A 25,616-nucleotide genomic window follows, 5' to 3' on the forward strand; every position below is an offset into this window, starting at 1 on the left:
CAAATGTAGAGTTGGACCTTACACTGCCCAATTTGGACTTTTTGTCAGAGTGTCACCATTGAACAAATGTAGAGTTGGACCTTACACTGCCCAATTTGGACTTTTTGTCAGAGTGTCACCATTGAACAAATGAGGATCACGAAATTTTGTCAGTGTCACCCAGATCCAGCCAGACCTCTACGAGCCTCTACCAATCTCCCTTCTATTTCTAATAACCTAAACACACGTCAATTAATTTGGATCGGTTTTAAGTTATTTTCTCGGCATAGGAAGGGGCTAGAAACATAATTCCTGCAGATTCAGGATCGGACCGAGCCCTGCTACTCACATATAATCGTTGGGCGAGATTGCGCCAACAAGTGGTGGAAAGAAATTCCAAAAAAGTGCACCACAGACCACCACCGAACGACTCAAAATGGCCTAAAACGTGCTCCTAGACACTTTCTGTGGGAACTTTTTTTGACTCCACACTTGGTCAAATCTTCTAAAAAAAAAGTGCACCACAGACCACCACCAAAAGACTCGAAATGGCATAAAACGTGCTCCTAGACACTTTCTGTGGGAACTTCTTTTCAGAATTTTCAAATTTCAAATTATAAAAAAAAATAAAAATTCAAATTTCAAATAATCAAAAAGAAAAAAAAATGATTAATATAATTTTTAAATATTAATTTACAATTTTAAGATTTCAAATTATCAAAAAAAAAAAAAGAAGATTTTTCAAATTTCAATTTATCAAAAGAAAAAAAAATGTGATGAATTTTCACATTTCTAATTATCAAAAAAAATAAAAGAATGAAAAAAAATGGAATGAATTTTCAAATTCCAAATTAAAAAAATGGTGAATGGGATCGGGCCGGATATTTTTTTTGACTCCACACTTGGTCAAATTTTCCAAAAAAGTGCACCACAGACCAAAAAATAAATAGATAATTAAATGTGAATGATTTGTCAAATTTCAAATTATCAAAAAGAAAAAAAATAAATAAATAATTAATGAATTTTCAATTTTCTAAATATCAAAAAAAAAAAAAATGAATTTTCTCATTTCAAATTATCAAAAAAAAAAAAATGAATTTTCAAATTTCTAATTATAAAAAAAAAAATCAAATTAATAAAATCACCAAACGAGTCAAAATGGCATAAAACGTGCTCCTAGACACTTTCTGTGGGAACTTTTTTGACTCCACACTTGGTCAAATCTTCTAAAAAAAAAATCCAAAAAAGTTTACACTGCCCAATTTTGACCTTCAATTTGGACCCTAAATTTGCACCCTCAATTTGGACCTTCAATTTGGACCCTCAATTTGGACCTTCAATTTGGACCCTAAATTTGGACCCTCAATTTGGACCCTCAATTTGGACCTTTTGGGTCCTAAATTTGGACCCTAAATTTGGACCCTCAATTTGGACCTTTTGGGTCCTAAATTTGGACCTTTTGGGTCCTAAATTTGGACCCTAAATTTGGACCCTCAATTTGGACCCTCAATTTGGACCTTTTGGGTCCTAAATTTGGACCCTCAATTTGGACCCTAAATTTGGACCCTCAATTTGGACCCTCAATTTGGACCTTTTGGGTCCTAAATTTGGACCCTCAATTTGGACTTTCAATTTGGACCTTAAACTGCCCAATTTGGACTTTTTGTCAGAGTGTCACCATTGAACAAATGTAGAGTTGGACCTTACACTGCCCAATTTGGACTTTTTGTCAGAGTGTCACCATTGAACAAATGTGGAGTTGGACCTTACACTGCCCAATTTGGACTTTTTGTCAGAGTGTCACCATTGAACAAATGTAGAGTTGGACCTTACACTGCCCAATTTGGACTTTTTGTCAGAGTGTCACCATTGAACAAATGTAGAGTTGGACCTTACACTGCCCAATTTGGACCTTCAATTTGGACCTTCAATTTGGACCTTCAATTTGGACCCTCAATTTGGACTTTCAATTTGGACCTTAAACTGCCCAATTTGGAATTTTTGTCAGAGTGTCACCATTGAACATATGTCGATTTGGAAGTTGGAAGTTGGAATTTGTCAGTGTCACCATTGAACATATGTAGATTTGGAAGTTGGAAGTGTGACCATTGAACATGTCACACTTATATTTTACATTTATACCTGCCGATATCCATTTGTGTGTGCATTGAAATGTATTTGTGAGAAGAGAGTAATTAATATAAATATTACAAAATACATTTGTTAATCCTTCTCTTTGCATTCATTATTGATGAGACTGTTCTGACCCCATAAAAATTGACAAACAACGACCAGTTTCCAAATGTTTTTTTTATTGAAACGTTTCTAACACGGAACATGAATAAATATATATAACTAAAACACAACATGAATAAATATATATAACTAAAACACAGAACATGAATAAATATTAAGAACTTGAACATAACATGAATAAATATATAGAACTGAAACACAACACGAATAATAAATATATAGAACTGAACTGAACTACTCAACGGTTAGTTTTTTCAGGATAATGACTGCCCTCCTCCTGCTCTTTCGGGGAGAAATCCCCACTCTCTCCTTCACCTTTCTGGCCAAAAATTGGGCCACAGAGGGCCTTAGCCTCGTCCTCATGGAGCCAGCACGACTGGAGGAGGAGCCAGCAGGAGCGGGGGAGGAGGAGCCAGCAGCAGCAGGATCGGGGGAGGAGGAGCCAGCAGCAGCAGGAGCGGGTGAGGAGGAGGAATCAGATGAAGGCTCCTGCTGTGCCAAGCAGACGAAGAGGTCCCTCATCTGCTTGGCCCGTGGTAATGTCTTTTGGAGCGCATAAAAGCGCTCCTGCGTGTGGACGTCGTGGCACATGAATTCACTCAGACTCCTGCGGACCTCTGAGTGGTTGGTCTCGAAGTTCTACAAACAAAGAAAAAGAGGGGCAATTACAAACAAGAATGTCTTTGCATCGAATGTGCGTAACGGAAGCAAAATGCACCAAATTGACCAATTCCTTATCACGTGTTTTTGATACTCACGTATGTGGCCACGGCTGAACGGATGTCCGTCAAGCTTGGGGACCCGGGGAGGCCCATCTCCCCCCAAGCTTGGAGGAGGGACGACAACACCTATGAGGCCGACTGTGCGAAAAACAAACATAATTAACAACTCTCAGAGTGACACAAGATATACTCATCCTGCTTCTGGAAACATTGGACCCGAAGCTTGTATGTGTTTTAATTATGTGTTTTAATTATGTTTGTATTATAATTGATAATGCCTCATTTGCATTCCTTCTTAAATGTTTTATATTGTTTTATATATATGCGTGTGTGTATGTGTGTGTGTGTGTCTGTGTGTGTGTGTGTGTGTGTGTGTGTGTGTGTCTGTGTGTGTGTGGGTGTGTGTGTGTGTGTGCGCGTATGTGGACAAATACGTGTGCGTGTGTGCGTGTGTGCTACATGTTCGGTGTGTGTGGGTGTAGAAGTTGGAATCTGTCAGTGTCACCCAGATCCAGCCAGACCTTACACTGCCCAATTTGGAATTTTTGTCAGAGTGTCACCATTGAACATATGTAGATTTGGAAGTTGGAAGTGTGACCATTGAACATGCGTGGATTTGGAAGTTGGAAGTTGGAATCTGTCAGTGGCACCATTGAACATATGTAGATTTGGAAGTTGGAAGTTGGAAGTGTGACCATTGAATATGTGTGGATTTGGAAGTTGGAATCTGTCAGTGTCACCATTGAATATATGTAGATTTGGAAGTTGGAAGTTGGAAGTGTGACCATTGAACATGCGTGGATTTGGAAGTTGGAAGTTGGAATCTGTCAGTGGCACCATTGAACATATGTAGATTTGGAAGTTGGAAGTTGGAAGTGTGACCATTGAATATGTGTGGATTTGGAAGTTGGAAGTTGGAATCTGTCAGTGTCACCATTGAATATATGTAGATTTGGAAGTTGGAAGTGTGACCATTGAACATGTGTGGATTTGGAAGTTGGAACCTTCCCAATTCCGACTTCCAAATCTACACATGTTGAATGGTGACACTAAGTATTTAACAAACAAATAAACTAAACTATAAACAAATTATAAATAAACTAATAGTATTTATAATTTGTCAAAATCAAAACATGGTGACAAACACACCAACATCTACAGGGTTTTAAGTATATTCTATGTATAATATGTGTTGAGATTTATTTGACCATTACTTTTCCTAACTAAAAATGTCACTTAATCAGTAAACAAGACGATAAGACGGGCAACAATCAAACATTTATTTATTAATACCGTGACAATGGAACATTTAAACATATCAATAATAGAACATAAAAACAATGGAACCAATCAACATAACAACAATTTAACGCAAGTTATATCTATCAGAACAACCACCATCTTCCTTTGTCTTTGAAACTTTGTGGCGGGCGGCTTTGGGCCTGTAATAACCCCGCTTTTTTCCACCACCGCCCCAGAAAACGATAGCTTCCTCTTCATCCCTCGACGTTTCAGTGGGCGCCCCACTTCAGGTTCCTCTGAGTCGGATTCCTCCAGCTCCATGGAGGCCATGTCCTCATCACTGGGAGGGTCTCGCTGTGAAGCGGGTGACGTGGGTGTGGGCGGGGTCCCAGTGTTGAGGTCCTCATCACAGGGAGGGTCTCGCTGTGCAGCAGGTGGCAAATCAACAGACATAGGCTTATGTTAAAGAGGTGTTTACACTTATTTCATTTACGAAAATTATTGTGAATCAGTATCCCTACATATAGTATCTCATATCGTATATATATCAATCAATATGATTGTATGGAAGAGGGCATTCAACAAATTGAGTTAACTCACATCTGGAGGAAGTTGGTGGAGGTCCGCCAGGTGTTTGTCCAGGCGGGAGAAGACCACCTTGTTGCAAACTCGGCAGTTTAATCGACCTGTAACACTAAAATGAACATGAACAGCTTCCATCAAGGCCTTGGCTGGGGATAGTGTTATGAATAATTACATCTGAAACTAGAGAATGCATTTCTTGCAGACAATGCAGTGAGTGCTGTAGTGGAAAGTAAGGTTAGATAAAGAAAAAGAAAGATAGAAAGAAAGAAAAACAATTAGTTGAGCACTGCTTGCAACACCCAGGTATGACTTTGACTCACCGCCCACTGGACCAGCGGGCGGAGGAGCAGGGTTTATTGTAGGTGTTGACTCAGGTGGGAAATGAAGTTCCCACTTCCAAATCTATATATGTTCAATGGTGGACTCTGACAAAAAAATCCAACTTACAACTTCCAACTTCCAAATCGACATATGTTCAATGGCGACAGTGTTAAAAATCCAACTTCCAAATCTACATATGTTCAAAGGTGACAATGACAACAAAATCCAACTTCCGACTTCCAACTTCCAAATCGACACATGTTGAATGGTGAGACTAAGTCTTTAGTAAACGAACAAACTAAACGTATTTATAATTTGTGAAAATCAATACATTGTGACAAACACACCAACATCTACAGGGTTTCATGTGTATTCTATGTATAATATGTGTTGAGATTAATGAGAACATAATTGTTACTAATTAAAAATGTCACAAATGTCTCTTAGTCTCATCGTCTTTATTCCTTTGATGGGTGATAAATGAAAAGCAAATCAACGGACATAGGCTTATTTGATAGAGGTGTTTACACTTATTTCATTTAAGAACGTTATTTTGAATCAGTAGCCCTACATATAGTATCTCCTATCGTGTGTGTGTTTATGCATATATATATATATATATATATATATATATATATATATATATATATATATATATATATATATCATTCAATATGGTTGTATGGAAAAGGGCGTTCAACTATAAACGCCACTTCCAGATTTGGTACCCCTCTCCTTTTGGAAGTGGGGATAAACCAAGACTGAGTCCCAAAAAGGAGCCATTTCCTCTGCAGACGCGTTCACTCACCCTAACCCCTCCCCCGAAAGGTCTCCTTTGAACCTTGTAACTTTGTGAAAGAAAGGCCTACAGGAATGAGGCCAAGTGTTTTGGAAAGGTCTGAATGAGCTCTTTCCAGCACATGTCATCATCAATAGAAAGCACTATTTCTTGATATAGAAATCAAATTTGGAACACTTTGTGAAACTAAATGTTAAATTGGACTCTGCAGGATTTGTTCGCCATCCCTTAAATAGCCCAGTGTCTTATTTTGGGGCATTTCTGTTGTTTTATTGTGGAATGGTAGTCACTTCCAGATTCGGTACCCCTCCACTTGGGAAGCGGGGATAACCATGACTGAGTTCTGAAAAGGAGCCTTTTCCCTCTTTCCCCTCCCCCGAAAGGTCAACTTTGAACCCTTATAACTTTGTGAAATAAAGGCCTACAGGAATGAGGCCAAGTGTTTTGGAAAGGTCTGAATGAGCTCTTTCCAGCACATGTCATCATCAATAGAAAGCACTATTTATTGATATAGAAATCAAATTTGGAACACTTTGTGAAACGAAATGTTAAATTTGACTATTCAGGCGTGTTCCCCATCCCTTAAATAGCCCAGTGTCTTATTTTGGGGCATTTCTGTTGTTTCATTGTGGAATGGTAGTCACTTCCAGATTCGGTACCTCTCCATCCCTTTGGGAAGCGTTCAATGGTGCCACTCTGCCATCTTAAGACGCTGAAGCTCCAAACGTATAGCCCAAAGAGAAGCTTGTTGGTGCTACAACATACCTCAAGCTCGGACTGAAAAACCTTTTCCTTGGCTTTTTACAGAGGGTGAAAGGTGCTTCCAAAAGGCAATATAAGTGAATGGGGGAAACAATAACCCACTAATTTTGTGACCTTTCGAGATAGCGGATGGTTTCAAAACGCATTCACGCGTCCCCATTGTTCCCATGAACAACATATCTGAGAGTCTGCCTGTTTGACCCAACAGAAGAAAAAAAAATCCCTGTTTGGTTTGACTTCCAGAATGGGTACTGTACTCTTTTTGGAAGCGAGGATAAACCATGACTGAGTTCTGAAAAGGAGCCTTTTTTTCCTCTTTCCCCTCCCCCGAAAGGTCAACTTTGAACCCTTATAACTTTGTGAAATAAAGGCCTACAGGAATGAGGCCAAGTGTTTTGGAAAGGTCTGAATGAGCTCTTTCCAGCACATGTCATCATCAATAGAAAGCACTATTTCTTGATATAGAAATCAAATTTGGAACACTTTGTGAAACGAAATGTTAAATTTGACTATTCAGGCGTGTTCCCCATCCCTTAAATAGCCCAGTGTCTTATTTTGGGGCATTTCTGTTGTTTCATTGTGGAATGGTAGTCACTTCCAGATTCGGTACCTCTCCATCCCTTTGGGAAGCGTTCAATGGTGCCACTCTGCCATCTTAAGACGCTGAAGCTCCAAACGTATGGCCCAAAGAGAAACTTGTTGGTGCTACAACATACCTCAAGCTCGGACTGAAAAACCTTTTCCTTGGCTTTTTACAGAGGGTGAAAGGTGCTTCCAAAAGGCAATATAAGTGAATGGGGGAAACAATAACCCACTAATTTTGTGACCTTTCGAGATAGCGGATGGTTTCAAAACGCATTCACGCGTCCCCATTGTTCCCATGAACAACATATCTGAGAGTCTGCCTGTTTGACCCAACAGAAGAAAAAAAAATCCCTGTTTGGTTTGACTTCCAGAATGGGTACTGTACTCTTTTTGGAAGCGAGGATAAACCATGACTGAGTTCTGAAAAGGAGCCTTTTTTTCCTCTTTCCCCTCCCCCGAAAGGTCAACTTTGAACCCTTATAACTTTGTGAAATAAAGGCCTACAGGAATGAGGCCAAGTGTTTTGGAAAGGTCTGAATGAGCTCTTTCCAGCACATGTCATCATCAATAGAAAGCACTATTTCTTGATATAGAAATCAAATTTGGAACACTTTGTGAAACGAAATGTTAAATTTGACTATTCAGGCGTGTTCCCCATCCCTTAAATAGCCCAGTGTCTTATTTTGGGGCATTTCTGTTGTTTCATTGTGGAATGGTAGTCACTTCCAGATTCGGTACCTCTCCATCCCTTTGGGAAGCGTTCAATGGTGCCACTCTGCCATCTTAAGACGCTGAAGCTCCAAACGTATGGCCCAAAGAGAAACTTGTTGGTGCTACAACATACCTCAAGCTCGGACTGAAAAACCTTTTCCTTGGCTTTTTACAGAGGGTGAAAGGTGCTTCCAAAAGGCAATATAAGTGAATGGGGGAAACAATAACCCACTAATTTTGTGACCTTTCGAGATAGCGGATGGTTTCAAAACGCATTCACGCGTCCCCATTGTTCCCATGAACAACATATCTGAGAGTCTGCCTGTTTGACCCAACAGAAGAAAAAAAAATCCCTGTTTGGTTTGACTTCCAGAATGGGTACTGTACTCTTTTTGGAAGCGAGGATAAACCATGACTGAGTTCTGAAAAGGAGCCTTTTTTTCCTTTTTCCCCTCCCCCGAAAGGTCAACTTTGAACCCTTATAACTTTGTGAAATAAAGGCCTACAGGAATGAGGCCAAATGTTTTGGAAAGGTCTGAATGAACTCTTTCCAGCACATGTCATCATCAATAGAAAGCACTATTTCTTGATATAGAAATCAAATTTGGAACACTTTGTGAAACGAAATGTTAAATTTGACTATTCAGGCGTGTTCCCCATCCCTTAAATAGCCCAGTGTCTTATTTTGGGGCATTTCTGTTGTTTCATTGTGGAATGGTAGTCACTTCCAGATTCGGTACCTCTCCATCCCTTTGGGAAGCGTTCAATGGTGCCACTCTGCCATCTTAAGACGCTGAAGCTCCAAACGTATAGCCCAAAGAGAAGCTTGTTGGTGCTACAACATACCTCAAGCTCGGACTGAAAAACCTTTTCCTTGGCTTTTTACAGAGGGTGAAAGGTGCTTCCAAAAGGCAATATAAGTGAATGGGGGAAACAATAACCCACTAATTTTGTGACCTTTCGAGATAGCGGATGGTTTCAAAACGCATTCACGCGTCCCCATTGTTCCCATGAACAACATATCTGAGAGTCTGCCTGTTTGACCCAACAGAAGAAAAAAAAATCCCTGTTTGGTTTGACTTCCAGAATGGGTACTGTACTCTTTTTGGAAGCGAGGATAAACCATGACTGAGTTCTGAAAAGGAGCCTTTTTTTCCTCTTTCCCCTCCCCCGAAAGGTCAACTTTGAACCCTTATAACTTTGTGAAATAAAGGCCTACAGGAATGAGGCCAAGTGTTTTGGAAAGGTCTGAATGAGCTCTTTCCAGCACATGTCATCATCAATAGAAAGCACTATTTATTGATATAGAAATCAAATTTGGAACACTTTGTGAAACGAAATGTTAAATTTGACTATTCAGGCGTGTTCCCCATCCCTTAAATAGCCCAGTGTCTTATTTTGGGGCATTTCTGTTGTTTCATTGTGGAATGGTAGTCACTTCCAGATTCGGTACCTCTCCATCCCTTTGGGAAGCGTTCAATGGTGCCACTCTGCCATCTTAAGACGCTGAAGCTCCAAACGTATGGCCCAAAGAGAAACTTGTTGGTGCTACAACATACCTCAAGCTCGGACTGAAAAACCTTTTCCTTGGCTTTTTACAGAGGGTGAAAGGTGCTTCCAAAAGGCAATATAAGTGAATGGGGGAAACAATAACCCACTAATTTTGTGACCTTTCGAGATAGCGGATGGTTTCAAAACGCATTCACGCGTCCCCATTGTTCCCATGAACAACATATCTGAGAGTCTGCCTGTTTGACCCAACAGAAGAAAAAAAAATCCCTGTTTGGTTTGACTTCCAGAATGGGTACTGTACTCTTTTTGGAAGCGAGGATAAACCATGACTGAGTTCTGAAAAGGAGCCTTTTTTTCCTTTTTCCCCTCCCCCGAAAGGTCAACTTTGAACCCTTATAACTTTGTGAAATAAAGGCCTACAGGAATGAGGCCAAATGTTTTGGAAAGGTCTGAATGAACTCTTTCCAGCACATGTCATCATCAATAGAAAGCACTATTTCTTGATATAGAAATCAAATTTGGAACACTTTGTGAAACGAAATGTTAAATTTGACTATTCAGGCGTGTTCCCCAGCCCTTAAATAGCCCAGTGTCTTATTTTGGGGAATTTCTGTTGTTTCATTGTGGAATGGTAGTCACTTCCAGATTCGGTACAACTCCATTTTGGAAGCGGGGATAAACCATGACTGAGTTCTGAAAAGGAGCCATTTCCTCTGCACACGCGTTCACCATCCCTAAAATAGCCTAGAGTATTGTTTTGGGGCATTTCTGTCTTTTCATTGTGGAACGGTAGACACTTCCAGATTGGGTACTGTACTCTTTTTGGAAGGCCTTCCTTGACCTATTGACCTTTGGGAAGCGTTCAACGGTGTCGCTCTGCCATCTTAAGAGGCTGAAGCTCCAAACTTTTAGCTCAAAGAGAAGGTTGTTGGTGCTACAACATACCTCAAGCTCGGACAGAAAAACCTTTTCCTTGGCTTTTTACAGAGGGTGAAAGGTGCTTCCATAAGTCAATGTAAGCGGTTGGGGAAAACCCTAACCTCTTTGCGAAGCGTTCAATGGAGCCGCTCTGCCATCTTAAGAGGCTGAAGCTCCAAACTTATAGCCCAAAGAGAAGCTTGTTGGTGCTACAACATACCTCAAGCTCGGGCAGAAAAACCTTTTCCTTGGCTTTTTACAGAGGGTGAAAAGTGCTTCCATAAGTCAATGTAAGCGGTTGGGGAAAACCCTAACCTCTTTGCGAAGCGTTCAATGGAGCCGCTCTGCCATCTTAAGAGGCTGAAGCTCCAAACTTATAGCCCAAAGAGAAGCTTGTTGGTGCTACAACATACCTCAAGCTCGGGCAGAAAAACCTTTTCCTTGGCTTTTTACAGAGGGTGAAAGGTGCTTCCATAAGGCAATATAAGTAAATGGGGGAGGTTGGGGAAACCCTAACCTACAAAGTTTGTGACCTTTCGAGATAGCGGATGGATTCAAAACGCATTCACGCGTCCCCATTGTTCCCATGAACGACATATCCGACAGACGGCCCATTTGACACAACAGAAAAAAAAATCCTTGCTAAGGTCTCTTTTTCGACTCAGATCTACACAGAAGTGTAACCCCCAAGGGCTTCTCAATCAGCATTGGGCGAAAAAACAAATATGAGACAGGAAGGTGTCACCGCCCCGAGACTCGACGGGCTATTCACAGGGTCTGACTGGGACCTCCACTCCGAATCTCAGCCCCCTAGGACCTCGGGGTCGCCAATGGTCACCCTAACCCCTCCCCCGAAAGGTCAACTTTGAACCCTTATAGCTTTGTGAAATAAAGGCCTACAGGAATGAGGCCAAGTGTTTTGGAAAGGTCTTAATGAGCTCTTTCCATCACATGTCTTCATTAATAGAAAGCACTATTTCTTGATATAGAAATCAAATTTGGAACACTTTATGAAAGAAAATGTTCAATTTGACAATTGAGGCCTGTTCGCCATCCCTTAAATAGCCCAGTGTCTTATTTTGGGGCATTTCTGTCGTTTCATTGTGTAATGGTAGTCACTTCCAGATTGGGTACTGGTCTCTTTTTGGAAGCCCATAGGCCTTTTGGAAGCCTTAAGCTTTGCCACGCAGCCATCTTTATAGACTGAAGCACCAAACCTATACCCAAAATAGATGGCTGTTGATGCAACAACATATATCAAGCTCAGAAAGAAACAGCTTTTCGTTGGTCTTTTAGAGAGGCTGAAAGGTGCTTCCAAAAGCAGACTGTTTGGTTTGACTTCCAGATTGGGTACTGGTCTCTTTTTGGAAGCCCATAGGCCTTTTGGAAGCCTTAAGCTTTGCCACGCGGCCATCTTAATAGACTGAAGCACCAAACCTATACCCAAAATAGATGGCTGTTGATGCAACAACATATATCAAGCTCAGAAAGAAACAGCTTTTCGTTGGTCTTTTAGAGAGGTTGAAAGGTGCTTCCAAAAGCAGACTGTTTGGTTTGACTTCCAGATTGGGTACTGGTCTCTTTTTGGAAGGCCTTCCTTGACCTATTGACCTTTGGGAAGCGTTCAATGGTGTCGCCCTGCCATCTTAAGAGGCTGAAGCTCCAAACTTATAGCCCAAAGAGAAGGTCGTTGGTGCTACAACATACCTCAAGCTCGGACCGAAAAACCTTTTCCTTGGCTTTTAACAGAGGGTGAAAGGTGCTTCCATAAGGCAATATAAGTGGTTGGGGAAAACCCTAACCTCTTTGCGAAGCGTTCAATGGAGCCGCTCTGCCATCTTAAGAGGCTGAAGCTCCAAACGTATAGCCCAAAGAGAAGCTTGTTGGTGCTACAACATACCTCAAGCTCGGGCAGAAAAACCTTTTCCTTGGCTTTTTACAGAGGGTGAAAGGTGCTTCCATAAGGCAATATAAGTGAATGGGGGAGGATGGGGAAACCCTAACCTACAAAGTTTGTGACCTTTCGAGATAGCGGATGGTTTCAAAACGCATTCACGCGTCCCCATTGTTCCCATGAACGACATATCCGACAGACGGCCCATTTGACACAACAGAAAAAAAATTCCTTACTAAGGTCACTTTTTCGACTCAGATCTACTCAGAAGTGTAACCCCCAAGGGCTTCTCAATCAGCATTGGGCGAAAAAACAAATATGAGACAGGAAGGTGTCACCGCCCCGAGACTCGACGGGCTATTCACAGGGTCTGACTGGGACCTCCACTCCGAATCTCAGCCCTCTAGGACCTCGGGGTCGCCAATGGTCACCCTAACCCCTCCCCCGAAAGGTCAACTTTGAACCCTTATAACTTTGTGAAATAAAGGCCTACAGGAATGAGGCCAAGTGTTTTGGAAAGGTCTTAATGAGCTCTTTCCAGCACATGTCTTCATTAATAGAAAGCACTATTTCTTGATATAGAAATCAAATTTGGAAGACTTTATGAAACTAAATGTTAAATTTGACAATTGAGGCCTGTTCGCCATCCCTTAAATAGCCCAGTGTCTTATTTTTGGGCATTTCTGTCGTTTCATTGTGTAATGGTAGTCACTTCCAGATTGGGTACTGGTCTCTTTTTGGAAGCCCATAGGCCTTTTGGAAGCCTTAAGCTTTGCCACGCGGCCATCTTTATAGACTGAAGCACCAAACCTATACCCAAAATAGATGGCTGTTGATGCAACAACATATATCAAGCTCAGAAAGAAACAGCTTTTCGTTGGTCTTTTAGAGAGGCTGAAAGGTGCTTCCAAAAGCAGACAGTTTGGTTTGACTTCCAGATTGGGTACTGGTCTCTTTTTGGAAGCCCATAGGCCTTTTGGAAGCCTTAAGCTTTGCCACGCGGCCATCTTAATAGACTGAAGCACCAAACCTATACCCAAAATAGATGGCTGTTGATGCAACAACATATATCAAGCTCAGAAAGAAACAGCTTTTCGTTGGTCTTTTAGAGAGGTTGAAAGGTGCTTCCAAAAGCAGACAGTTTGGTTTGACTTCCAGATTGGGTACTGGTCTCTTTTTGGAAGCCCATAGGCCTTTTGGAAGCCTTAAGCTTTGCCACGCGGCCATCTTAATAGACTGAAGCACCAAACCTATACCCAAAATAGATGGCTGTTGATGCAACAACATATATCAAGCTCAGAAAGAAACAGCTTTTCGTTGGTCTTTTAGAGAGGCTGAAAGGTGCTTCCAAAAGCAGACTGTTTGGTTTGACTTCCAGATTGGGTACTGGTCTCTTTTTGGAAGGCCTTCCTTGACCTATTGACCTTTGGGAAGCGTTCAATGGTGTCGCCCTGCCATCTTAAGAGGCTGAAGCTCCAAACTTATAGCCCAAAGAGAAGGTCGTTGGTGCTACAACATACCTCAAGCTCGGACCGAAAAACCTTTTCCTTGGCTTTTAACAGAGGGTGAAAGGTGCTTCCATAAGGCAATATAAGTGGTTGGGGAAAACCCTAACCTCTTTGCGAAGCGTTCAATGGAGCCGCTCTGCCATCTTAAGAGGCTGAAGCTCCAAACGTATAGCCCAAAGAGAAGCTTGTTGGTGCTACAACATACCTCAAGCTCGGGCAGAAAAACCTTTTCCTTGGCTTTTTACAGAGGGTGAAAGGTGCTTCCATAAGGCAATATAAGTGAATGGGGGAGGTTGGGGAAACCCTAACCTACAAAGTTTGTGACCTTTCGAGATAGCGGATGGTTTCAAAACGCATTCACGCGTCCCCATTGTTCCCATGAACGACATATCCGACAGACGGCCCATTTGACACAACAGAAAAAAAATTCCTTGCTAAGGTCACTTTTTCGACTCAGATCTACTCAGAAGTGTAACCCCCAAGGGCTTCTCAATCAGCATTGGGCGAAAAAAACAAATATGAGACAGGAAGGTGTCACCGCCCCGAGACTCGACAGGCTATTCACAGGGTCTGACTGGGACCTCCACTCCGAATCTCAGCCCTCTAGGACCTCGGGGTCGCCAATGGTCACCCTAACCCCTCCCCCGAAAGGTCAACTTTGAACCCTTATAACTTTGTGAAATAAAGGCCTACAGGAATGAGGCCAAGTGTTTTGGAAAGGTCTTAATGAGCTCTTTCCAGCACATGTCTTCATTAATAGAAAGCACTATTTCTTGATATAGAAATCAAATTTGGAAGACTTTATGAAACTAAATGTTAAATTTGACAATTGAGGCCTGTTCGCCATCCCTTAAATAGCCCAGTATCTTATTTTGGGGCATTTCTGTCGTTTCATTGTGTAATGGTAGTCACTTCCAGATTGGGTACTGGTCTCTTTTTGGAAGCCCATAGGCCTTTTGGAAGCCTTAAGCTTTGCCACGCGGCCATCTTTATAGACTGAAGCACCAAACCTATACCCAAAATAGATGGCTGTTGATGCAACAACATATATCAAGCTCAGAAAGAAACAGCTTTTCGTTGGTCTTTTAGAGAGGCTGAAAGGTGCTTCCAAAAGCAGACAGTTTGGTTTGACTTCCAGATTGGGTACTGGTCTCTTTTTGGAAGCCCATAGGCCTTTTGGAAGCCTTAAGCTTTGCCACGCGGCCATCTTAATAGACTGAAGCACCAAACCTATACCCAAAATAGATGGCTGTTGATGCAACAACATATATCAAGCTCAGAAAGAAACAGCTTTTCGTTGGTCTTTTAGAGAGGTTGAAAGGTGCTTCCAAAAGCAGACAGTTTGGTTTGACTTCCAGATTGGGTACTGGTCTCTTTTTGGAAGCCCATAGGCCTTTTGGAAGCCTTAAGCTTTGCCACGCGGCCATCTTAATAGACTGAAGCACCAAACCTATACCCAAAATAGATGGCTGTTGATGCAACAACATATATCAAGCTCAGAAAGAAACAGCTTTTCGTTGGTCTTTTAGAGAGGCTGAAAGGTGCTTCCAAAAGCAGACTGTTTGGTTTGACTTCCAGATTGGGTACTGGTCTCTTTTTGGAAGGCCTTCCTTGACCTATTGACCTTTGGGAAGCGTTCAATGGTGTCGCCCTGCCATCTTAAGAGGCTGAAGCTCCAAACTTATAGCCCAAAGAGAAGGTCGTTGGTGCTACAACATACCTCAAGCTCGGACCGAAAAACCTTTTCCTTGGCTTTTAACAGAGGGTGAAAGGTGCTTCCATAAGGCAATATAAGTGGTTGGGGAAAACCCTAACCTCTTTGCGAAGCGTTCAATGGAGCCGCTCTGCCATCTTAAGAGGCTGAAGCTCCAAACGTATAGCCCAAAGAGAAGCTTGTTGGTGCTACAACATACCTCAAGCTCGGGCAGAAAAACCTTTTCCTTGGCTTTTTACAGAGGGTGAAAGGTGCTTCCATAAGGCAATATAAGTGAATGGGGGAGGTTGGGGAAACCCTAACCTACAAAGTTTGTGACCTTTCGAGATAGCGGATGGTTTCAAAACGCATTCACGCGTCCCCATTGTTCCCATGAACGACATATCCGACAGACGGCCCATTTGACACAACAGAAAAAAAATTCCTTGCTAAGGTCACTTTTTCGACTCAGATCTACTCAGAAGTGTAACCCCCAAGGGCTTCTCAATCAGCATTGGGCGAAAAAACAAATATGAGACAGGAAGGTGTCACCGCCCCGAGACTCGACAGGCTATTCACAGGGTCTGACTGGGACCTCCACTCCGAATCTCAGCCCTCTAGGACCTCGGGGTCGCCAATGGTCACCCTAACCCCTCCCCCGAAAGGTCAACTTTGAACCCTTATAACTTTGTGAAATAAAGGCCTACAGGAATGAGGCCAAGTGTTTTGGAAAGGTCTTAATGAGCTCTTTCCAGCACATGTCTTCATTAATAGAAAGCACTATTTCTTGATATAGAAATCAAATTTGGAAGACTTTATGAAACTAAATGTTAAATTTGACAATTGAGGCCTGTTCGCCATCCCTTAAATAGCCCAGTGTCTTATTTTGGGGCATTTCTGTCGTTTCATTGTGTAATGGTAGTCACTTCCTACTGGTCTCTTTTTGGAAGCCCATAGGCCTTTTGGAAGCCTTAAGCTTTGCCACGCGGCCATCTTAATAGACTGAAGCACCAAACCTATACCCAAAATAGATGGCTGTTGATGCAACAACATATATCAAGCTCAGAAAGAAACAGCTTTTCGTTGGTCTTTTAGAGAGGCTGAAAGGTGCTTCCAAAAGCAGACTGTTTGGTTTGACTTCCAGATTGGGTACTGGTCTCTTTTTGGAAGCCCATAGGCCTTTTGGAAGCCTTAAGCTTTGCCACGCGGCCATCTTAATAGACTGAAGCACCAAACCTATACCCAAAATAGATGGCTGTTGATGCAACAACATATATCAAGCTCAGAAAGAAACAGCTTTTCGTTGGTCTTTTAGAGAGGCTGAAAGGTGCTTCCAAAAGCAGACTGTTTGGTTTGACTTCCAGATTGGGTACTGGTCTCTTTTTGGAAGCCAATAGGCCTTTTGGAAGCCTTAAGCTTTGCCACGCGGCCATCTTGATAGACAGAAGCACCAAACCTATACCCAAAATAGATGGCTGTTGATGCAACAACATATATCAAGCTCAGAAAGAAACAGCTTTTCGTTGGTCTTTTAGAGAGGCTGAAAGGTGCTTCCAAAAGCAGACTGTTTGGTTTGACTTCCAGATTGGGTACTGGTCTCTTTTTGGAAGGCCTTCCTTGACCTATTGACCTTTGGGAAGCGTTCAATGGTGTCGCTTTGCCATCTTAAGAGGCTGAAGCTCCAAACTTATAGCCCAAAGAGAAGGTCGTTAGTGCTTCAACATACCTCAAGCTCGGACCGAAAAACCTTTTCCTTGGCTTTTTACAGAGGGTTAAAGGTGCTTCCATAAGGCAATATAAGTGGTTGGGGAAAACCCTAACCTCTTTGCGAAGCGTTCAATGGAGCCGCTCTGCCATCTTAAGAGGCTGAAGCTCCAAACTTATAGCCCAAAGAGAAGCTTGTTGGTGCTACAACATACCTCAAGCTCGGGCAGAAAAACCTTTTCCTTGGCTTTTTACAAAGGGTGAAAGGTGCTTCCATAAGGCAATATAAGTGAATGGGGGAGGTTGGGGAAACCCTAACCTACAAAGTTTGTGACCTTTCGAGATAGCGGATGGTTTCAAAACGCATTCACGCGTCCCCATTGTTCCCATGAACGACATATCCGACAGACGGCCCATTTGACACAACAGAAAAAAAATTCCTTGCTAAGGTCACTTTTTCGACTCAGATCTACTCAGAAGTGTAACCCCCAAGGGCTTCTCAATCAGCATTGGGCGAAAAAACAAATATGAGACAGGAAGGTGTCACCGCCCCGAGACTCGACGGGCTATTCACAGGGTCTGACTGGGACCTCCACTCCGAATCTCAGCCCTCTAGGACCTCGGGGTTGCCAATGGTCACCCTAACCCCTCCCCTGAAAGGTCAACTTTGAACCCTTATAACTTTGTGAAATAAAGGCCTACAGGAATGAGGCCAAGTGTTTTGGAAAGGGCTGAATGAGCTCTTTCCAGCACATGTCTTCATTAATAGAAAGCACTATTTCTTGATATAGAAATCAAATTTGGAAGACTTTATGAAACTAAATGTTAAATTTGACAATTGAGGCCTGTTCGCCATCCCTTAAATAGCCCAGTGTCTTATTTTGGGGCATTTCTGTCGTTTCATTGTGTAATGGTAGTCACTTCCTACTGGTCTCTTTTTGGAAGCCCATAGGCCTTTTGGAAGCCTTAAGCTTTGCCACGCGGCCATCTTAATAGACTGAAGCACCAAACCTATACCCAAAATAGATGGCTGTTGATGCAACAACATATATCAAGCTCAGAAAGAAACAGCTTTTCGTTGGTCTTTTAGAGAGGCTGAAAGGTGCTTCCAAAAGCAGACTGTTTGGTTTGACTTCCAGATTGGGTACTGGTCTCTTTTTGGAAGCCCATAGGCCTTTTGGAAGCCTTAAGCTTTGCCACGCGGCCATCTTAATAGACTGAAGCACCAAACCTATACCCAAAATAGATGGCTGTTGATGCAACAACATATATCAAGCTCAGAAAGAAACAGCTTTTCGTTGGTCTTTTAGAGAGGCTGAAAGGTGCTTCCAAAAGCAGACTGTTTGGTTTGACTTCCAGATTGGGTACTGGTCTCTTTTTGGAAGCCAATAGGCCTTTTGGAAGCCTTAAGCTTTGCCACGCGGCCATCTTGATAGACAGAAGCACCAAACCTATACCCAAAATAGATGGCTGTTGATGCAACAACATATATCAAGCTCAGAAAGAAACAGCTTTTCGTTGGTCTTTTAGAGAGGCTGAAAGGTGCTTCCAAAAGCAGACTGTTTGGTTTGACTTCCAGATTGGGTACTGGTCTCTTTTTGGAAGGCCTTCCTTGACCTATTGACCTTTGGGAAGCGTTCAATGGTGTCGCTTTGCCATCTTAAGAGGCTGAAGCTCCAAACTTATAGCCCAAAGAGAAGGTCGTTAGTGCTTCAACATACCTCAAGCTCGGACCGAAAAACCTTTTCCTTGGCTTTTTACAGAGGGTTAAAGGTGCTTCCATAAGGCAATATAAGTGGTTGGGGAAAACCCTAACCTCTTTGCGAAGCGTTCAATGGAGCCGCTCTGCCATCTTAAGAGGCTGAAGCTCCAAACTTATAGCCCAAAGAGAAGCTTGTTGGTGCTACAACATACCTCAAGCTCGGGCAGAAAAACCTTTTCCTTGGCTTTTTACAAAGGGTGAAAGGTGCTTCCATAAGGCAATATAACTGAATGGGGGAGGTTGGGGAAACCCTAACCTACAAAGTTTGTGACCTTTCGAGATAGCGGATGGTTTCAAAACGCATTCACGCGTCCCCATTGTTCCCATGAACGACATATCCGACAGACGGCCCATTTGACACAACAGAAAAAAAATTCCTTGCTAAGGTCACTTTTTCGACTCAGATCTACTCAGAAGTGTAACCCCCAAGGGCTTCTCAATCAGCATTGGGCGAAAAAACAAATATGAGACAGGAAGGTGTCACCGCCCCGAGACTCGACGGGCTATTCACAGGGTCTGACTGGGACCTCCACTCCGAATCTCAGCCCTCTAGGACCTCGGGGTTGCCAATGGTCACCCTAACCCCTCCCCTGAAAGGTCAACTTTGAACCCTTATAACTTTGTGAAATAAAGGCCTACAGGAATGAGGCCAAGTGTTTTGGAAAGGGCTGAATGAGCTCTTTCCAGCACATGTCTTCATTAATAGAAAGCACTATTTCTTGATATAGAAATCAAATTTGGAACACTTTATGAAACGAAATGTTAAATTTGACAGTTGAGGCCTGTTCGCCATCCCTTAAATAGCCCAATGTCTTATTTTGGGGCATTTCTGTCGTTTCATTGTGGAATGGTAGTCACTTCCAGATTGGGTACTGGTCTCTTTTTGGAAGCCCATAGGCCTTTTGGAAGCCTTAAGCTTTGCCACGCGGCCATCTTAATAGACAGAAGCACCAAACCTATACCCAAAATAGATGGCTGTTGATGCAACAACATATATCAAGCTCAGAAAGAAACAGCTTTTCGTTGGTCTTTTAGAGAGGCTGAAAGGTGCTTCCAGAAGCAGACTGTTTGGTTTGACTTCCAGATTGGGTACTGGTCTCTTTTTGGAAGCCCATAGGCCTTTTGGAAGCCTTAAGCTTTGCCACGCGGCCATCTTAATAGACTGAAGCACCAAACCTATACCCATAATAGATGGCTGTTGATGCAACAACATATATCAAGCTCAGAAAGAAACAGCTTTTCGTTGGTCTTTTAGAGAGACTGAAAGGTGCTTCCAAAAGCAGACTGTTTGGTTTGACTTCCAGATTGGGTACTGGTCTCTTTTTGGAAGGCCTTCCTTGACCTATTGACCTTTGGGAAGCGTTCAATGGTGTCGCTCTGCCATCTTAAGAGGCTGAAGCTCCAAACTTATAGCCCAAAGAGAAGGTCGTTGGTGCTTCAACATACCTCAAGCTCGGACCGAAAAACCTTTTCCTTGGCTTTTTACAGAGGGTGAAAGGTGCTTCCATAAGGCAATATAAGTGAATGGGGAAAACACTAACCTACTAATTTTGTGACCTTTCGAGATAGCGGATGGTTTCAAAACGCATTCACGCGTCCCCATTGTTCACATGAACAACATATCTGAGAGTCTGCCTGTTTGGCCCAACAGAAAAAAAAATCCTTGTTAATGTCACTTTTCTATTGGAACTAATGTAACCCACATGTTATTTTCCCCAAGCATTTTTCAAACCTTGGTAGCTGCATCAAGGACAAGACCTTCATGGTATTCGCTCTACCCGGTGAACCACCGGGGCTAACCTGCTTGACACAACATGTTTGAGCAATTTTACTTCATTAATAATCTTTTCTTTTTTTAAAGATTCAAAGGACGCAGCCTGGATTCGAACCCTGGTCGCTGTGGTGAGGCCTAGGCTTTATTGGTACACACTCTACCCAGTGTACCACCGGGACAACGGAGTATCACTTGTTTTACTTAATTTAAAATGCATGAGGAATCGTCTTGAAATGTGGTAGTGAGTAGTGATTGTATGCAGGTGTGCAAACAAACATTTTGACCCAGTGAATGCTGAGAGAGCAGAGTTTTTTACTGCTCAATACACACTTTGATACTCTTGAGCATTGAATTCTTATTTTTGACATTTCTATCAATTTTCATCTATTTTTGCATGGATGTTAGAGCTTGGAGCCAACACAGACTACCCGATGGACTATCAGACAACTTCACCAAACCAAGTAAGTGCAATAACCGCCTCTACATTTATTGTCAATGTGGAAATCCATCTTCCTAAGCTACATATGTTCAATGGGCTTTATTCTGTTTTGGGCATTTCCTCCCAGTGCATATATGTTTAAATGAGTTACTGAAAGCATTGTTCTGAAATTGGATCAATCAATGCTACGTAGCCTAAACCTATATTGTGAGCAATGGAGAAGAAAATGTATAAATATATTTATGTGACACAGTCAGGATTCGAACCCCTGTTGCTATGGTGAGGCCTGGCCTTCAGTGATACGCTCTATCCAGTGCACCACCGGGACAACCGAAGTTTGACTTATTTTACGTCAGGTGTATTAAATGCATGAGGAATCGTCTTGAAATGTGGTAGTGATGAAAGCCTTATAATCAGTCAGTAATTGTATGCAGGTGTGCAAACAAACAATTTGACCCAGTGAATGCTGAGAGAGCAGTCTTTTACTTTTTATTTATTTAACCTTAATAAACATTAAGAACAGTTTCTTATTTACAATATTGATCTGGTCCAAGAGGCCCCACCAGGAATAAAAGGAACAAATAACAAAAACACGAACATGCATGACTAATTTAGACAAATATAAAACGGATGCACAAATACTGTGTACAGAAAGAAAATAGAAAAGACCAATGCACTATAAATAATAATAATAATTAAGATGGGTCAATACTACCAGGGATGGTCAGGAGTGCAATGGGTGCCACAATTGACACACAGGTAAATAGCTGCACATTATAATAAAACTGTGAATGGGATCTGGCCGGATATCCATGAGGAGAGTCCAGGCATCCAGTCCAGCACCCCCGCAACACGCTGGAACAGACAGAATAGTGAATTAGAACAGAAAAGTACATAGTGGGAATGTATACTGTAATAACAAAGCTATTCATCTATTTTTTCATTCATGTTAGAGCTTGGAGCCAACACAGACTACCCGATAGACTAACAGACAACTTCACCAAACAAAGTAAGTGCAACAACCGCCTCTACATTTATTGTCAATGGGGAAGATTCCAAATCTACACATGTTCAATGGTGACACTGACAAATTCCAACTTCCAAATCCACACTTGTTCAATGGTCACACTTCCAAATTCCAACTTCCAAATCTACATATGTTCAAAGGTGACACTGACAAATTCCAACTTCCAACTTCCAAATCCACACATGTTCAATGGTCACACTTCCAAATTCCAACTTCCAAGTCTACACATGTTCAATGGTGACACTGACAAATTCCAACTTCCAACTTCCAAATCTACATATGTTCAATGGTGACACTCTGACAAAAATTCTGACAAAACTTGCAACTTCAGGACATTTACCTACTTCCAGCTTCCAAATTGACATATATTCAATGGTGACACTCTGACAAAAATTCAGACAAAACTTAGACTATACATTGATTTTTAACCAACTTCCAACTTCAGGACATTTACCTACTTCCAACTTCCAAATTGTAGACATCAGCCAATTGCTGTTGGTGGACTTAGATTATACATTGATTTTTAACCTACTTCCAACTTCCAACTTCAGGACATTTACCTACTTCCAGCTTCCAAATCTACATATGTTCAATGGTGACACTCTGACAAAAATTCTGACAAAACTTCCAACTTCAGGACATTTACCTACTTCCAGCTTCCAAATTGACATATATTCAATAGTGACACTCTGACAAAAATTCAGACAAAACTTAGACTATACATTGATTTTTAACCAACTTCCAACTTCAGGACATTTACCTACTTCCAACTTCCAAATTGTAGACATCAGCCAATTGCTGTTGGTGGACTTAGATTATACATTGATTTTTAACCTACTTCCAACTTCCAACTTCAGGAAATGTACCTACTTCCAACTTCCAAATCGTAGACATGAACCGATTGCTGTCGGTGGACTTAGTGTTTGAATACATTTTCAACTTCCAAATTACTGATGTTTAGTTTTACCATGGAGCACTACTGCCCCTAGAGGTTTTTCGAATTACACTTCCAAATCCAGACGTACATTTTTTGGACTCAGTGCTGCCGCCCTTTAGTACGGGAGTACAAATTTCCAACATCCAAATTCAGCATCCAAATTCGAGCATCCAACTTCAACATCCAAATCCAGGGTCCAACTTCAGACTTCGAAGGTCCGACTTTAAACTACTTCAATGGTGACACTCTGTCAAAAAGTCCAAATTGGAGGGGGGTCAGTCGAGCTGAATCTTGACTTTCCAAATCGGGTATTAAACTCCATGTTAAATTGGCCTCAAACCTTAACCCTAACCCTAACCCTAACCCTAATTAAGGTTCAAACCCTAACCTTGGTCCGAATTTGGATGTTGATTTTGGAAGTTGGAAGTTGAAGGGACTGATTTTGGAAGGTATTTTTTATTAATTCCCAGGAAGGTCAAGGTTCAAAAGGTTAGGGTTCAAGGTTAGGGTTCATGAACCCGTACCCTAGAAAAATATTTTCAAAACGTTATCTTTTTTTCCCTCTAAGTTATGAATCTTTGAAAAAAAGTTGCAATTCCATCAATGACCATGCATAATTCAGGGGCGTTAGTCCAAAACTCGATTTGGAAGGGCTGAATCTGGAAGTTGGAAGTGGGAAGTTGGAAGCAATTTTTACAAAGAATTATTTGTCCACCAGGGGGCAGAAGGATCATAGGCTGAATTTGGAAGTTGGGGTCTGAATTTGGAAGTCATTTTTACAAAGAATTGTATGTCCACCAGGGGGCAAAAGGATCATAGGCTGAATTTGGAAGTTGGGGGTTGGAATTTGGAAGTCATTTTTACAAAGAACAAATGTAGAGTTGGACCTTACACTGTCCAATTTGGACTTTTTGTCAGAGTGTCACCATTGAACAAATGTAGAGTTGGACCTTACACTGCCCAATTTGGACTTTTTGTCAGAGTGTCACCATTGAACAAATATAGAGTTGGACCTTACACTGCCCAATTTGGACTTTTTGTCAGAGTGTCACCATTGAACAAATGAGGATCACGAAATTTTGTCAGTGTCACCCAGATCCAGCCAGACCTCTACGAGCCTCTACCAATCTACCTTCTATTTCTAATAACCTAAACACACGTCAATTAATTTGGATCGGTTTTAAGTTATTTTCTCGGCATAGGAAGGGGCTAGAAACATAATTCCTGCAGATTCAGGATCGGACCGAGCCCTGTTACTCACATATAATCGTTGGGCGAGATTGCGCCAACAAGTGGTGAAAAGAAATTCCAAAATAGTGCACCACAGACCACCACCAAAAGACTCAAAATGGCCTAAAACGAGCTCCTAGACACTTTCTGTGGGAACTTTTTTTGACTCCACACTTGGTCAAATTTTCCAAAAAAGTGCACCACAGACCACCACCGAACGACTCAAAATGGCCTAAAACGTGCTCCTAGACACTTTCTGTGGGAACTTTTTTTGACTCCACACTTGGTCAAATTTTCCAAAAAAGTTTACACTGCCCAATTTGGACCTTCAATTTGGACCTTCAATTTGGACCTTCAATTTGGACCCTCAATTTGGACCTTCAATTTGGACCCTAAATTTGGACCCTCAATTTGGACCCTCAATTTGGACCTTTTTGGTCCTAAATTTGGACCCTCAATTTGGACCCTAAATTTGGACCCTCAATTTGGACTCTCAATTTGGACCTTTTGGGTCCTAAATTTGGACCCTCAATTTGGACCCTAAATTTGGACCCTCAATTTGGACCCTCAATTTGGACCTTTTGGGTCCTCAATTTGGACCCTCAATTTGGACCTTTTGGGTCCTAAATTTGGACCCTCAATTTGGACTTTCAATTTGGACCTTAAACTGCCCAATTTGGACTTTTTGTCAGAGTGTCACCATTGAACAAATGAGGATCACGAAATTTTGTCAGTGTCACCCAGATCCAGCCAGACCTCTACGAGCCTCTACCAATCTCCCTTCTATTTCTAATAACCTAAACACACGTCAATTAATTTGGATCGGTTTTAAGTTATTTTCTCGGCATAGGAAGGGGCTAGAAACATAATTCCTGCAGATTCAGGATCGGACCGAGCCCTGCTACTCACATATAATCGTTGGGCGAGATTGCGCCAACAAGTGGTGGAAAGAAATTCCAAAAAGTGCACCACAGACCACCACCGAACGACTCAAAATGGCCTAAAACGTGCTCCTAGACACTTTCTGTGGGAATTTTTTTTGACTCCACACTTGGTCAAATCTTCTAAAAAAAAAGTGCACCACAGACCACCACCAAAAGACTCGAAATGGCATAAAACGTGCTCCTAGACACTTTCTGTGGGAACTTCTTTTCAGAATTTTCAAATTTCAAATTATAAAAAAAAATAAAAATTCAAATTTCAAATAATCAAAAAGAAAAAAAAAATAATTAATATAATTTTTAAATATTAATTTA

At 41.7% G+C, this 25,616-nt stretch overlaps 1 protein-coding gene across 1 annotated transcript; it reads right to left on the bottom strand.

Annotated features, from left to right (window-relative positions):
- Nucleotides 1-2,473: 2,473 nt before the first annotated feature.
- On the bottom strand, nucleotides 2,474-5,097 carry LOC115539174 (uncharacterized). Its single transcript, XM_030350319.1, has 4 exons — nucleotides 4,800-5,097; nucleotides 4,356-4,622; nucleotides 2,734-2,874; nucleotides 2,474-2,611 (listed from the first exon to the last, which is right to left on the bottom strand). The coding sequence occupies exons 1-4, from the start codon at nucleotides 4,917-4,919 to the stop codon at nucleotides 2,474-2,476; spliced, it is 666 nt and encodes a 221-aa protein (XP_030206179.1). The 5' UTR covers nucleotides 4,920-5,097.
- Nucleotides 5,098-25,616: the final 20,519 nt, after the last annotated feature.

The sequence above is a fragment of the Gadus morhua genome, unplaced genomic scaffold, assembly GCF_902167405.1.
Source record: "Gadus morhua unplaced genomic scaffold, gadMor3.0, whole genome shotgun sequence".
Lineage (NCBI taxonomy): Eukaryota > Metazoa > Chordata > Actinopteri > Gadiformes > Gadidae > Gadus > Gadus morhua.